Here is a 17,142-nt window from a genome sequence, read left to right as displayed (position 1 = left end):
ATTTTGACATAGTTGACACTTGTATATTAATTATTTAATTAAATTTAATGAATTATGTAATTTAATTTAAAAAATTGATTATTTAATCAAAGTAAAATATAAATCAAAATAATTGTTTAAAAACCTAAAAATATTGTGAAATATTTTAAATACAATAATTTTAAGATTCGAAATAATTATTTTGATTTATTTTTAATTTTGATTAAATGATTAATTTAATTGAATTTAACTAAAATTAAATAATTCATTTAATTATGATTAAATAATTAAAAAACTGCCTTTATGTCAAAAAGTCTTTTTTTAAGAAAATATATTTTTTCTACTTTTAAAAAATTTATTTATTTTTTTGTTAATTTTTTTTTAAAATTTATTCATTGAATTTTAATTTTAATTAATTAAAAAAATAATTATTTTTAAAAAATTCCTTTCAAAGCAAAAAATGTTCATTTTTAAATGTAAAAAAATTTAAAATTATGACCGATTGATTTCTGACAACTTTTTGTCTGCCCCATACATCTATAATGATAAAGAGTGTCGATGATCAACTTTTTTATTTTTTTTTGTATATAGTGAAAAATATTATTATTTTTTATTGTTGTTGAAAAGTTGATAAATTTCTGCAGAGGAAAATATGGTTAAATCGATGTATATGTTGTATTATTTCTCTATTTTGTGTTAAAATTATACATATATAACTTGTAAAACTTTTATTTATTATTTTATTTCATATATTATTTTACGTGGATTGTTCCGTTTTGCTCATTTTTGAAATTTTATTTTTTTTTTTCAGTAAAATCGGGTTTTTGTATTTATTTGACTTAATTAAACATATTATTATATTCATAATGAATAATTATTATTTTATTTATTTGTTCAACGTAAATTTTATTGTTGATTGTACATATTTTTATTTTTTTTATGGATTGTTATGCGGAGCAAATTTTTTTTTTTTTCACTAATTAATGTTCACTACAACACGCCTTTCTATGGCAGATTTTATTTAAAAATTATTTTTTTGACAAATTCTCTCATATTTTATTTAAATATTTATGATGATGATATTTATAAAATTATCTTCCGTAATGAGCTTCTGTTATAATTTCGTGTTCATTCCAATTTGATTCCAATTAAAAATAGTAGTTTCGTGTCAGGAGCAATTTAAACATGATAAATATTAGTTTTTGCAACGTCAACAACGAGGCTTTCAATCAAACGGCAAATGAAGATAAATATGTGTCAACATCAAAAATTCATATTTTTGTCCATTATTTGCCGATGGCTTGTTTAAAATAATTAAGTTTAGTATTCCATGCGGATATGCGACAAAAAACAAACTTTTTTTGAACATTTTCATGACATGAGTGATGATCATTGCTGCATGTTATAAATTTTCTCGTTTTTTTTTTGTTTGAGGGCTCAATTAGGCGATTTTTTTTTATTAATTTAGAGAAAAACTGCAATGTTCTTCATTCTTGACACGAAATAATGAGTTCATTAAAATAAAATACTTTGACACTTTTTTTTTCTTTTTCATTAAAAATCACGTGAACTTTGGGTAATTATATATTTTCATAAAAAATTACAAACTTTTACGTTTGCAAAGGAAAAACTTTTACTCATAATCCGTTTAACAAAAATTTTCTCGTGAACGCTTTTTTTGTGAATTAAATGAAATAACACAAATTTTTACACCATATTTCTGTGTCTCGCTAATACTTTCATCAAAAATTTAAATGAAACATGATATAATCATCATAATACTTAATAACGATACCGATGTTGACTTTTTATGTTTTGCTGCTGCTGTTATCCGTCCGTTTTTATCATTTGAACCATCAACCTGCGAGTAAATAAACAAAAAATATCACTAATTAATGAGTGTTATGATGATAACAAGATAAAAAAAAGTTCGCAGAAATTTAGTCCTTTATTAAAATTATATTCATTAATTACATTTTTCGTCTTTTTATGCGTACTTTTATGAAAAAAAAAAAATTAAAAAAAAAATATTTTAAAAAATATTTAAAAAAAATTAAAAAATTTAAAAAAAAATTTAAAATAAAAAATTATTAAAAAAAAAAAAAAAAAAAAAAATAAAAAAAAAAATTAAAAAAAAAATTAAAAAAAATTAAAATTAAAAAAAAAAAATATAAAGAAAAATTTAAAAAAAAATATGAGTGAAAATTTTTTGAAATTTTTTTTTGCGCTAAACCTTCCTTGAGTCATAAGAATCACTTTTCTCCATGAAACATATGCTCGGAAATGCATTGTTTTTGCCACAATTGCTTATTATCAACTTTTGTAGAGCAAAGTCAATATAAATTTTATAAAAATAGGTCAAATATTTTGATCAATTATGCAAAATATGTTTAATGAAACATAAAAAATGAATAAAAAAGGGTCAAATATTTGTCAGTTTTTTCAAAATCCTCTTATTTTTATCCTGATTGCAGCCCGATAATCTGCTTAAAAATGTTATTTAATAAATTTCACATACGAACATACAAATTGAACGAACCCCGGAGCATTTTTCGCAATGATGATGAAGGATTATTCTCTCTCTCGAGCACACGTGTACATGGAAATTTAATTTATTATTCGGTTCGTTTTGTGTCATCTTTCTAAATTGTATCATTTTTATCGTTGAGTGTCTGCCCCTGACAGAATGTGACAGAAAAGCTTTGGAAACAATGATGACACAAATTATGATTATTTTTTCCTTTTTCTCTTTTGCAAAAAAAAAAAGTTGAGAGACCTGAGTTGACAAATGACGCAAAATTAAAGTGCATGCCGTAAATTGACTACGCAGCACTAAATAAGCACTATTGTATAAATCAGAACTGTTATCATCAACCTTTCATCTTTTTTTTTGCTTTTATGAGTCGTCATTAATCGTGGTTTTTCATTCCATAGTTATCTAAAGCAAAAAATCGTCATAAAATGTGTTGCCATTTATGTGATAATGTCGGCGATGACATTTTGTTGCGTTTTTTGCTCATTAACTGATAGATTTTAGTTGAAAAAGTACCTCATTGCTCTTCAGAAGTCGAAATTTCAGGTTTAAAAACTTTAATTTTGCTTGATTTTAATAGTTTTTCAAATTTCCCCTATGAAAAAAAATGGGGAGGCATGAGAAAAAGTAATGCAAATTGCATACTTTAAGCCGTCATATCAAATTTCATAGACATCAACAACTTGAAAACTTCTACTTAATCCATCATAATAATCGTATCATGTTTCTGCATATAAATTTCTAACTCAATTTATTATATGGTCGATATAAATTGCTTTTGTTCAACGGGATGCATTCATTAGAAGAGCAGCGAAAGAAAAACTTTTCTGCAAAATGCACATAACTTTGTTTGTCTCTCGTTCTTGTATCTCCTCACATTGTTTAAATGCAAAAAAAAACTTTTGTTGTTGTCGTCTCGGATTACCGCTCTCTTGTTCGCGCGTTTCACTCTTGCCGCTAAAAAAAGGTAGAATGAGGGAGAAAAAATGAAAAATTGTGATTGTTCTTGTCACGCTCCGTGCTTGATATCATCATTTTTAGTTTTTTATTGCATAACGTCAAGAATGAGTAATTGAGTGAAATTTTTTCCTTTTTCAATGCAATTTGATGCGCAAATCTTCGTTTTGACAAATCAAGGACGACAAATGTCCTCTCCCCCCTGTGACAGGAATGGGGAGGGATATGAAAATGTGAGGCAAATTGCATACTTTTGAGCAACAAACAAATTTTCTTATCACGTACATGCCATTTTTAACCTGAATGCCGTTCCCTTTTTCCAAGTAATGTAATGCATTTACATAATTTACTCTTTTCGAGTCGCACAGAGAGCATGAGAGAGCAAAAAATTGTTTATCGGGAAAATAACGTCGGTACATTTGTCTCTGCGTATGTAAAAAGATTCTGGAATTTAAATTTCATCTAATCTAAATATAAGTACATTCCGTATCAAAAGGCTCGGTTGAAATATTTTATTTTTCATGGAGCTGCTTTGCATTTTCTTTTCATCTTTTTCAAACGTGGCAAAGACGACGAAGAAAAAACGAAAAATGGGGCTTCGAATGAATATTTGATGATGTTTTAAGAGACTGAAGAGTTCATCGTCGTCCTTTTTCCTTGCAAAAAAAAAAATGCGAGTTTCGCACAACTTTTAATCTAACCAACAACAATAAGTACGCTTTTAAGACGTTAATGCAAGTTTTATCGATTTCTTCTTGTTCGCATCCCGGCTTGAATTGAATTATTCAATTATTTCCTGTTTATCGTTCGTTCGCAGCTAATCTCCTTCTTCTCCGAAGGGTAAAGTCCATAAAATTTGTATTATTTTCGAACCACAGGAATAAAATTACGTCAAAATATACAAATTCCCTTTGCGTCATGCAAACCAACGAGCGAGCGAGGTAAATGTTGTTTTGTCACTTGACTTCCTGCGATTCAATGCATAAATTTTAGTTTTTTTTTCCTCTGTTAACACATGCTAATATCATGATTTTATTGTTGAATTCCCGTGTGTGTTGTCGTCATCTCGCACACACAAAACTCTGCGGTTCGGTGCATTTCATCGCAAGTCCTCAGAGCAATAAAAATACGCTTTACGACAATGTGTAGATGAGATTACGGTGTCATCAAAACGGAAAGGATATGAGATACGTAAGACTTCTTAGATGACATTGTTGACCCGCTTCTTGTCAAATGAAATTTTATTCTGGAATCCAATTTGAATCCAATTTAAATGGAAATTACAAGTTCAATTTCATATTTTGTGTCAAATCATTTGACTCTCTATCCGAGTATTTTATGAGTTTATTAAGGATTCAATGCGAGTTTCGTATCGCATGTGAACAGAAAGTTTTGCATTGTTCAAAAATTCATGCGAGTGTTGAGTGTTGGACATAAATTATTTACCTCTTATATCATCGTCATGTCATAGAAAATATTTTTCTTTTAAATTATCGATGAAAAATTGTACATTTTTTTCTTTTTGAATTCTTATTTGAAAAAAAAAAAATCGTAAATTTAATTTAATTTGAAAAATTCCCCCAAAATTTTTATGGGGCGGTATATGATAAGTAATGTAAATTGCATACTTTCAAAAAAAAATTGAAACAATTTTTAATTTAATTTTAAAAAATTTAAGTTTTTAATTTTTATTTTTTTAAAATTAAATTTTTAAAGTTTAAAAAAAAATAATAAATTAAAATTTAGTTAATTAAATTTAATTATTTTTTTTTTAATTTTCAAAATTTATTTTTTAAAATTTTTAAAAATTATTTTCTAAAGATTTTTTTTAATTTCATATACTTATTTTTTTTTAATTTCAAAGAAAAAAAAAAATAACTTCAAAAAAAATTTAAAAAAAAAATAAAATAAAAATTAATTAATTTTTAAATTTAAATAATTAAATAGAAAAATTTTATGTTTAATTTGAAAACTTGAAAATTCGATAAAAATTAAATTTAAATTTGTTTTAAATTTTTTTGAGTATGCAATTTGCATTAAATTTTCATATACCTTTTTTTGAAAAATTTTTCAAATTAAATTTATTTTTTTTTTAATTTAAAATAATTTTTTTATTTTAATAATTAATTTCTAATTAATAATAAAAAATATAAACTTAACTTTAAATTTATTTTTTTTTAAATTAAAATTTTTATTTATTTTTTTTTAATTTGAAGAAAAAAATTTTTAATGGTAAAAGTGAAAAAAAGATATTAATTTTCTTTTTTTTTCATTGAAAATTAAGGCAAAAATCGTAAAAATTTTCTTTGAATTGTACTTTAAAATAATTATTTCCCCCGAAATTATATTGGGGAGGTATATGAAAAAGAAATACAAATTGCATACATTTTAACACAAATTAAAACTTAAAGTTTTCTCTCGAAAAAGTCAAAACAATACATTTCCAATCAAAATTTCATGCTTTTATGCAAAAATTTCTCTCAGAGGGGTTTCGAAATTGCATCGATACGATCACATAAACTGCAATTGTTGTTGAGTTCCTTTTGTTTTGCCACATAAATCCATTAAATTTTGAAAGGAAATGCACTTGAGCATGATCAAAAGACGACACAGGACAATTAAATCATAGTTTCCTCTTTCTCGTCCTCATTTCGCATTGTCTCCATTGAGGTTGAATCAATTAAATGCCTTGCTTGCAGGCAACACACCACTCATTATTCATCGTTAATTAATAATATTTCTCTTTGCCATTTATCTGCAATTACAAGGAAGCACAGCGAACGGAATTGAACAAAAGCAGAAGAAGTAATAAGTCGTGTAATATATTTATCGATTATCATTATTCATTTTTATTGTCATTTCCCACGACGTTTTGTTTGCTTTTTCAATCCACGGACTCGTATTGATTGAATTTATCATCGACTGACATACATTCGCGAGACCTTTGTGAATGCCAAACAACAACAAGAGGAGAAGTCTGGTTATTGATTTTTTTTATGTCGAAACAGCTGTTTGAGTTTTTTCTTTCTGCAGAACTTGATAAATGGTTTAGTTAATAATTCAAGACTTGCCGAGATTAAAACAAATCACGCAATTCTTGTCAATTAAGGAGAAACGGTTCGTAATGAAATTATTCGTCGACAATTCGCCGAAAAAGGCCCATATTGGACCCAAGGCAATCATTACGACAAATGTCGGTAAAGACAACGTCGACATTAACAATTAATAAGGGCTCGACGTTGGCATATAATGAACAGAAAAAAACACGAGCAGATTGGCAATAAAGGTTAATATTAATAACTCCTCCTCCCTTCCTTCTTTTTCTCAATAAAATTTTTTTCTATTAAAGAAAAAAAAGCCAAAGTTCGCCCTATGGTCGAAAAACGGGTCAGATTGAATCTTTAAGGGATCAGGTTGACCCCTCAGGAGTCAAATTGATCCCTTAAGGAAATTTTTTGATCAAAAAATTCACTTAAGGGACCAAATTGACCTCTTAAGTGTTCATTGGGATAAAATTGACTCCTGAGGGGTCAACCTGATCCCTTAAAGAATCAATCTGACCCGTTTTTCGCCCATGAGGCGTGATATTCAGGAAGCATTTCGTCGCATGAGCATGACTAATAAACAATCATACATTATTGAATGGAACGGATTTTTACGAGTCCCTCAGCAACAGTTTTATCGTTATTTATGGGAATGAATGGGGAGAAAATTTGTCAGCTCTAATGACAATGAATGTCTCATTGTTCGCACTTTTCTTCCTTTCCTGACACGCCATTTACTTGTCACAAAAGAAAAATTCACTTTGCTGCAATAAAACAAAAGACCAGGCGTCAGCATCTAACTTGATGATAATTTATTATTCATCCATAGATTTCTTTCAAGTAGAGCGCAAAAAAGGGACGTTTCTGTGGAAAAACGAATGAATAATGAAAATGAGGCAGAAATTAAATTAATGCTCATATTTTCGTTTCAATTCATCCTCATTCCAATCTCGGAAAATTGAATTAGACTGATTTCACAACGACGACGAAAGAAAAGCCAGATTGATCCTTCTTGATTCAGATCATTTTCTCCTATTTTTCGTGAGAAAGAGTTTATTGTTGTTTTTTTACGAAGGTTTTTGGAATGAGTAAAAACACAAAAAAAAAGATGAAAAGGAAGTACGAAAGACAAACAAACAGAAAAAGGAGAGAAAGTCAAAAGACACATAAATAAGCACTCGAGACGCAACAGGAGTGCCTTGTCTACTTATTTTGATTATTATGACAAAAAAAAATGATAAAAAGAAATAATTTCTCGTTATTTACTTCTTCTTTATATCAACAACTGTTCAGCACGAAGTCAAATGTGTTTCCATTAAGTCTCACAGAAATATTTGTTTTTTGCGGTATTTCTGAGAATTTTTTTTTCCGTTGGTCATTTAATGTGTTTTTGAAACCGTATCTTTCAGAAATTTTGTCAAAAAAAATGTTTATGAAATTTTTTTTTAATTAAAAAATTCATGATGAATTTTTTTTTCCAAAAAATTAATTAAATCTCGTGAAAAATAACAAAAATTTAAAAAACTAAAATCATTTAGAAGGAATGATAAAAAAAATTATATAAAATTTAAAAAAAATTATGAAATGTAAAAATATTTTCTAAATGATTTTTGAAAAATTTGGAAAATTTATAAAAATTATCAAAAATGGTAAAAAATTATCAAATTTTTTCTTAATGAAAAAATAATTTTTTTTAATTTAAATTTTAATTATTTTGAAGAAATTAGAAAATTCATGAAAATCTAAAAATTTTTAACTTACGTTGTAAAAATTTTCAAAACGATTCGAAAATTTTTGTCTACATAAGAAAGTTGAAAAATGTAAAAATTTTTGCGAAATTCATAAAAAAATTTTCGAAATAAATTTTTTTTAAATTAAAACTTAATTTTAATTAAATTTAAGAAATTCAAAAAATTAATGAAAATGTAAAAAATTTCTCAAACGGAAAAAAATTCAAAAAATTCGAAAATTTTTGTCAATATAAAAGTTAAGTTTTTTTTTTGGAAATTCATGAAAATTTTAAATTTTTTAACAAAAAATTAAGAAATTTGAAATTTTTTGCTAAATGCATAAAAAATTATTTAATTGAAAAATTCATGAAAATTTTAAAATTTTTCTTATCAAAAACCGCATTAAATTGAAATGCGGTTAAACTCTTCGTTTAACATTTTTTTCTATTTATCTCGTTTATTTATTTTTTTTTTTTGCTGTGACTTTATTTAACGAAGAAACCTCGCCAATATTTTACGGAGGAATGAACGGGAAATTACTCTGATAAATTCCAAGAAATGTTTTGTCTACCTTTTTTTCTCTTCAACCATCAAAGACGAAGGATTGAAGCGTAAAAAAGGGAGCGTCGTCGTCATGCTTCATAACTTAACAAGGTACAAAAAAATTAAACAAAAAACACTTGAAAATCGAAAAAAAGAACGAAATAATTAATCATTAACATTATTATTCGCAAACAGCACGAAAATACGTCAATTTTTGATTCGTCACTCATTCGCTTGGCAATAACACGAAATAATATCATGACAAGTTTATTTTTGATTTCACGTCTTTTTGCGCCGCTGACGTGAAATAAAAACTAAAAATTAAACAATAGAAAGTCGTTCGTCGCACACAATAAATATTTGATTAATTCTTTTAAAGTTTCCATTCATCTCATCCGTCGAACGAAAATTCTGAAAAAACTGAAATGAATTGCAGTTCGTGTGGAAATGAAAATTTCTCGTATTTGATATTCATCTGCCAACATCGCGTCAACGATTTTTTTTTGTTCTGGAATTTATATTCTATTATTACTATTTTTTTCGCGTTGAGTTCTTGCATTGTTCGAAAACTTGTATTGTTTGCCCTTATCTCTGCGATGTTTTATTTAACAGAATAATATAAAATTTAGCGCAGTGACATTTTTTCGGGCGCTATCAATACAAGAATGAATGGAATTTGCGCCATAAAAATAGTGAAATATTTAGTTGTGAAAAAGTTTTTTTTTTCATTTTGTGGCAAGTATTAAAATGTATTTTATGCGTTTTTCTGTTGTTGGCGGAAGAGTTTGGGAAAAATTACACGCAAAAAACATGAAAAAGCAATTTAAAAGGTCGTGAATATTGTTTTATGTTACGAATCTAATCCATTTGAAACAATAGAAACAACAAATTTATTAAACTTTGACGAATTTTAGGTAAAAAAAAATTTTTTTTTGTAAATTTGAACCTCTTTTGTGAAGGAATTGTATAAAAAAATGATTTTTTTCGAGATTTAACATGAAAGTGTTGATAAAATGAGAGTTTTATTCATTTTAAAAAGTTCTGCAGTTAAATTTATCTGGTTCATGTATCATTTTCTTCAAAAAAATAACTTGAAGAGACGAAGAAAATCCATAACTTATCTTTATAACCATAAGTTTCGAGCAATAACTTTTGAAAAGTACGAGATTATCGTCGTTTTTATGACAATTCAAGATATTATCGTTGTTTTCGTCAAAGTTTTTGCTGTTTTTACTGCAAAGATGATGAGGATTTAATGACTGAGAACTAAGAGACGATAAAATGTTTAAAGAAAATTCATTGACAAGTTCTTGTAATGGCATTCAAGCAAGAATTGTCGAGATAATGGAAGTTTTTCTCGTGAAATGCATGATTTATGTTGTAACTTGTCACCTTAGCTCCTTACGAGTATTCAATTTTCCCATTTGTGGATTAAATTACGTAACATGGCAGGAAGAGATAAATCTACAAAGCCATTTATCAGATCAGGAAAGTGTCAAAAGAGGGAGAAAAGTTGTCTTTTAGTCCCAAAGTGAACTTACCGAAACTAAAATCCTGTTTAATCTCTTACAAAAACGAATTCGTTGTAATGATTCCAGCGATTTTCTTCAGGTTCAACGCCGGGTTTCAATTCCGTTGGTCCTCCGCCTGCAGTACCCGATCCGCAAGCTCCTGCCAATTTGAATCCATTTTTCTGCAAATCGTCGAAGGCTTGTTCGATCAACGTGTGTTTCAGGAAGAAACGTGCCGTGTATCTATCGGGACCTCCATGATCCGGATCACGTGATTCATTTAACGAATCGCCAAATACTTCGCGACACAATGCGACTCTTCCGCAAACTAAAATTCGAGAGAGTTTACGAAATTTGACATCAGCTAAACCATCTTTGCCAAATTGAAAGCTCCCGCGATATCCAACTGTGATGCATCCGGGCGGATGTTGATCGACAAAAGTCGTGAGAACTTTCACGAGACCTGTAACGTTGAGATTTTCTGCTTCTTTACGGAGACGTTCGCGTTCTTGGAATCCCTCGGGGAGTTTTAAGTCCGTATCGCGAAGATAATCGAGGATGTAGCGGAAAAGAACGCCATCACGATCGAGAAAAACGCGTCCTTTGGAGTCGCGAGTTACGTCTTTTGCACTGCCCTTGAACATCTGATGCAACTTGGAATTCTCTTCGCTGACTAATGTCTTGAGTGTGGTCGTGTAATGAACACCTCCGACGTTTAACTCAACGATATCCGGAAATTTGTCACCCATTTCGAATGTAAATTTATTTAATTTTTTTCTTCGCTTCTCTTCACTCACACAAGATTTATATTAGATTAAGTAATTTATTTTTGGCAATTTGTTTTATTTTTATTATTTTTTGGCCTTTTTTTCCTCTTCGCTGTTTATTTTTATTATTTACTTTCTGTTGGGTCAGAAATACACAGCAACAGTAGCGCGCAAGGAAGCTCGTAAAATAACAACTCACTTTTCTGTAATATTTCCGCCGAAAACGAATTTATTAACGCGAATCACGAAAACGCGTTTGAAAGCCGAGAAGCAAGCAAAATTCTCTCACAAGCTGTTAAAATTACTTAAAACCAAAAACTTTCAAGTCGATGGCATTCAACGCGATCTGTGTCTTGTCGATGCGAATGGATCCGTGTTTCGTATGAGACTGAAAAAATTTTTCAGTTTGTGTGTTGATATCGCAGTTTGTGCGTACTCTCAGTTCTCGACTGGAAGCGGAGAGATTGTTTGCTTATGCGCAGTTCGAGCACGTTGTCACGTTGTGTATATTGTGACGGGGAATAACATCAAGGAAGTGAATGTCGTCACTCGTTTTTTGGGGTGCAACAGGAATTTTTGCGGCTTTGGGACAATTTCTCTTTTTAAAAAAAGAGTTAAAAAATCAGATTCATGCCTCAGATCATTGTCAGTATTTGTTTCAGTTTTGATTTGAAAAGTAGGAAGTTGTCGGTACGTCGAAGTTCAAAAGTTGAAGAAGTTTATCTTTTCATGAAAAACACTGTTTCGTGAGTAGTTTGTTCGAGACAATGGGATTTGTAATCTGGATCTTCTTCTTGTATCGTAGTCATTTCGGTTCTGAACGAGAGGAATTGACAGATTTGTCCTCAATAGCCCTTTTGTCATTTTGTATATCGTCATTGCTTGTTCGTATTTTCAAAAATCTAAAAATAAAAGAAAAAAAAAAAAAATATTATAAAAATGTTCACTTTAGTTTGTCAAAATGAGATAAAATTATAGCCATTTTCGTTAGAAACCATCAGTCGAATATCATCTGAGCTCCGTTACGGATCTCTTTTCATCTTTTTGGGTAAGAAATTTTTTTTTGGCAATTCCTGAAAAAAAAAAAGTCATTTCAAATTAAAACTCTTAACAATAGCGGAAAAAATCTCTTGTTGCTTATCATTTTCCTTCTTTCTACGTGCATTGTGTGTGTTTGTTCGTGTGCGCCGCGGCACAGCTTCCATGATCAATATTGTATGAAAAACGAGCCTTTTAATTTTCCCTACTGACTCTATTATCAGCAGTAACTTTCACGCGATTGATGCTGTAAATCACACAAAATGGAAAGTCTCCACACTCACTTTGTCTTCCTGTTTTTCTTCTCTTGCTTTCCATTGTAACCGCATACAGCATGCAGAATAAAGACACGTGCAACGTTTGTGTGATGTTGATAAGAAACAACCAACTGGAAAGTCTACAAAATTTATTACACACGCATTATGGAGAAAATTTTATGTGTTCTTCCAATTCTTCTTCTTCTTATTTTTCTTTTCTCTGCTGCGTTATCGTATACTCACACACATTTATTTACATGAAGTAATATTTCCCTTCGCATCTGTGAAATGTGTAACACACAGCGGATCAACGTAATGTAGGTCATTGCTCTTTTTTTGTTGTACATATTTTCCTCTTCTTCTGTTTGTTTAAGAAATTTATCCGATTCAGGCTTTTAACGGAAGACTTTCATTTAATTTCGAGTAATTGACCAGACAGCTCCTCGTTTTTCTTTTCTCTCACACATCTGGGTAATAAATTTTGTTGATTTTTCGAATTATAAGCAAAAATGAAGGTAGAAGGGAACAAACAGCGGTAATTGAGGTGTTTCATGTTGATATTGACTGAATATCTGGAAAAGGTTTTTTTGCTTGGTTTGGATTAATTAGAATTGATTTTTTGTTTAATTAAAAATTTTCTTCTGATTTCTTGAAAAGTTTTTGATTTCCTGAAAATAAAACAAAAAAAAAAAGTTTTTTTTTAAATTAGTAAAATTAATAATTTAAAAAAATAATTTTTTTTTTGTTTTTAAAAATATAAATTTTTTTTTTTAAAAAATTTTTTAAAAAAAAAAAAAAAAAAAAAAAAAATTTTGAAAAAAAAAATAAAAAAAAATAATTTTGAACATTCAAATTTTTTTAAAATTAAATTCTAAAATAAAATCAAATTTGAAAAGATAAAAAAAAATTGAAAAAAAAAAATGTTTTTGAGAAAGTTTTGAACATTCAGAATTTTATGAAAATTAAAAAAAAATAAAATAATACCTGTTTGAAAATTTTTAATTTTTACGTGAAATACCTCATCATCTCGAAAAAATCTCTTTTGCCTCTGCATGTTTTTCTATTATTTTTTTTATAAGAAATGACATAAGGGCTTTTAGATATTTCGTAATTTATACGAAAAATGTCATGGGAGCGATAAATTTGCTGTTATGATATTTAGATAGGTGTTGCCTTCTTTTCTTTTCGACTTCTTTTGTTTTTTGTGCGAGCAACAGTCATGCAAAGAGAACGAAAAAAAAAAATAAATAAACAAACAAACAACAAGTAGACGATTATTGCTTATCGATTTCTTTTTTTCCTTACCGCTCGCATTGCAACTCAATCAATTTCGAAGTCAATCTAATTTCAATCAACAGCTACTCACACATGAAAATATAAACAATAATTTAACCAGAAACTTGATGAATATTTATGTGTGCTTATGTGCCCTAAAATATGCCCGAAAAAAAACAGTTTTGATGAAATCATGGAGATGTCGATAGATAACGTCGTTCAGGGATGTCAACCTCTTTGCCATATTTTGACTTGAACTCAAATTTGTTTTATTTCTGCCCAAATCCCCAAACGTACAACTCATCTACCGAAATATTTATTGAACATCACACACACATGATTTTGAGGGATTTAATACTGCATGAGTGATAGACATCATAAATAATCATGTTCCGTTCGTATTTTCTCTCTCGTTCGCATTCGATACGGGTTATATGCCCCCAATTTGCTGACTTGTACTGAAAATTTTGATAATTTTATTCCAAACTATGTCGATACATGTAAACATCTGAAAAATAAAAATTTATGGAAATTTATTCAAACGGATCAACTCAGTTTTATTAATAAATTGTAAAAGATATTAATTTATATTCCCGCATGTTGGTTCGGATTTTTGCAGAAATTTATAAATTTCACATTTTTTGCTGCAAAATAAAATTAAATTGAGAGCAGTGAACAATTTCAGGTCATATTAAGTTAATCTGAGGAGGCAATTTCGATGAAAGTTTAATATGAAAAATTGATTTTCATGGAAAATGTGCAATGTAAGAGTTTTATTGATTTTTGTATCGGATGATTAATTATGCAGAGGAATCAGCTGTCAACTGTTTTTTAATGGATTGAACAAGTAATTTTCTTGTCAGTACTCGAAATTGACGATTCTAAAAAGATTAATTTAAATAAAAAAAAAATTAAATTAAATTAAATTAAATTAAAATAAAAATTTTATAAAATTATTAAAAATTTGGCAAAAATTTACAAAAAAAAAAATTATTTTACAAAAAATTTCAAAATTTAAAAAATTGGAAAAAATTTAAATTGAAAAAAAAAATAAAATAAAAAAAATAATTTTACAAATAATTTAAAGATTTAAAAGAAATTAATTTTATAAACAAAAATTGATTTTTACAAAAAAAAAAAAAAATACAAAAAATTTAGAAATTAAAAAAATAAAAAAAAATAATTTTGCGAATAGTTTGAAGATTAAAAAAATAAAATGATATAAAAAAATAATTTAAAAAAAATGTTCAAAATTTTACAAAAAATTTCAAAATTAAAAAAAAATTAACAAAAGTATTAATTAAAAGTATTACATATAAAAATTAAATTAAATTTACAAAAAAATTTTCTAATAAAAAATTAAAATTTTACAAAAAATAAAAAATTTCATAAAAAAACTTAAAATTTTACAAAAAATTTCAAAATTTTATAATAAGATTTAAAAAAAAAAAATAAAAAATTAATAAAATTGAATTATTTTTTTTTAAATTGACAAAAAAAAAATTTTTTATAATTTTTTTTCCAAAATTGCTTGATAAATTTGAAGTTAATTGACAATCGTTTGACATTTGTCAACAGATGATCAAATTACCTGTCAAATATTTCATAAATTGCTTTCCAAACGAACAATAAATAAAAAATGGATCTATAAATAACATATAAATTTAAAAAACGAACCTTTCATGTCACACAGCAATTTTCCTTCTGTTTCCTTCATTTTTACTCCTTCCATAATTTAATTATTTATTTGTATTTTTCAATTTTTCAAGCGACACGCGATCTTTTGTCAGTCCATTTTTAAATTTCCCCGAGTTCAGAAGTCAATTTCAGTGTTCAATAGGTAAATTTTTCCCTTTTTTCAAGGGCAAGAAGTGTTAATTGGTTGTGACAATGTCAATATTTGAAGAGTAAACAAAAGTTGTCTTCGCACAGCTGCGGAAGAAGTAAAGTGATTAGTTGTTATTACACGTTATTAGTCATCTCGTCATATTTATAGTTATGACTCGGCACCGTTTTTAATATTTATTTATTTTTCATGTTTGTTGAGGATATTTATTTACTGCTTGGATACATATTTGGGGATAATGGAATCCGACGCGTGTGGATATTTTTTTTACTATTATTATTTTTTCGGAAATATATCGCTTTTTTAACACCCAATTTATTACAAATAATAAAAAAAAAGTATAAACTAATGTTCGGAGTAAGAGTTTTCTGTTGTTGTTGTGGATAAATCAATATGTCGTGTCAGGGAACGTGTAATTCGAGTATGAGTGGCATAACAAACGAAAGTAACTGTCATGAATAACATTATTTTGATGAAGGTCTGCAATAATATTTTGTACGAGATATCGGAGATGAACATTTTTTTTTTGCTGAATGGACGAAGGTCGGCATATTGTTTGCTCGTAAAAGTATTTTGTGGGTATGGAAACAAGCTGATATATTGGATTTTGACGTCAAATGAACTTTTGTTTCGTGTTCAGTGAGATTTTTTTCTTCAAAAGTTAAAAAATTCCTCCCAAATTTTTTTTTCCATTTTGCTTCAATTTTTTCGCTAAAAATAAAAAAAAATCCTTTAAAATATTTAAAAAAATTTAAATAAAAAATAAAAATTAAATTCAAAATTTAAAAAATTAAATCTCAAAAAATTTAAAGAATTGAAATAATTTTTTTAAATTATTTTCAAAATGACGAAAAAAGGAAAAAAAATTGGAAATATTTTTTAACAGTTCAATATTTTTTTTTTTTTTTGAAACACAAAATTAATTCTTCTTATTAATTCTAAAAATTAGTTATTTTCTCAAAAAAGCTTTTGAGGAATTAAAAAGACAAACAATTAAAATAAAAATTTTACAATATTATTAAAAATTTGAAAAAAATTCAAAATTTATGAAAAAATTTAAAAAAAATCAAAATTTTACAAATTAAAAAACTATATCTTAAACTTAACAAAAAATTCAAATAAAAAAAATAAAATTTTAAAAAAATAAAAATTTTATAAAAAAAAAAATTTGTAAAAAAAAATAAAATTTTATTAAAAAAATTAATTTTAAGATTGATAAAAAAAAATAAAAATTTTGCTTCTATTTTTCACTAAAAATCAAAAATTCTATAAAATTCTTTAAAATTTAATTACTTACCTTTAAAATTGTTGCTCATTTGGTACAAATTTTTCGGTTGCCAAAGTCCATATTCATTAAACGCACACAAAAGACTTGGCAAAATTAAAATTCTTTTGAAATGCATGCGAAACGTCGACTTTTTCCCTCGAGGCGTTCACAGAGTCTCATTTTATTTTATAATTTGTTGAATAAATATCATCCTCTGCTCTCGTTTTTCCATCTCCGCACGTTGCTGACGACAATGCATGACGAAAAACCTCAAAGCTAGCAAAAAAGAGTTATCAAAATATGTACCAAAAGTGTGCATTTTATTTATTTATTCAATAAAAAAAATGTTCTTTGTGTCTTTCTTGCACTTTTTTGTCCCGTTTGCCGTGCAAAAT

At 27.3% G+C, this 17,142-nt stretch overlaps 2 protein-coding genes across 6 annotated transcripts in view; one reads left to right on the top strand and one right to left on the bottom strand.

Annotated features, from left to right (window-relative positions):
- The window catches only part of LOC134833055 (uncharacterized), a 54,191-nt gene that overhangs the window by 26,586 nt on the left and 10,463 nt on the right, over window positions 1–17,142 (top strand). The gene's annotated exons all lie outside the window — the stretch shown is intronic.
- On the bottom strand, window positions 1,708–11,432 carry LOC134835052 (BTB/POZ domain-containing protein KCTD12). Its single transcript, XM_063849904.1, has 2 exons — window positions 10,328–11,432; window positions 1,708–1,840 (listed from the first exon to the last, which is right to left on the bottom strand). Exon 1 carries the CDS (start codon window positions 11,044–11,046, stop codon window positions 10,345–10,347), a length of 702 nt encoding a protein of 233 aa, XP_063705974.1. The 5' UTR covers window positions 11,047–11,432; the 3' UTR covers window positions 1,708–1,840; window positions 10,328–10,344.

Source organism: Culicoides brevitarsis, chromosome 3 (genome assembly GCF_036172545.1).
Source record: "Culicoides brevitarsis isolate CSIRO-B50_1 chromosome 3, AGI_CSIRO_Cbre_v1, whole genome shotgun sequence".
Classification (NCBI taxonomy): domain Eukaryota; kingdom Metazoa; phylum Arthropoda; class Insecta; order Diptera; family Ceratopogonidae; genus Culicoides; species Culicoides brevitarsis.
The sequence above is the reverse complement of the archived record's forward strand: the minus strand, read 5'-3'. Positions and strand labels throughout refer to the sequence as shown.

What these genes read in the sequence shown, in the direction of transcription:
- LOC134835052 (XM_063849904.1), bottom strand. Translation starts at nt 11,046, where the DNA reads ATGGGTGACAAATTTCCGGATATCGTTGAGTTAAACGTCGGAGGTGTT.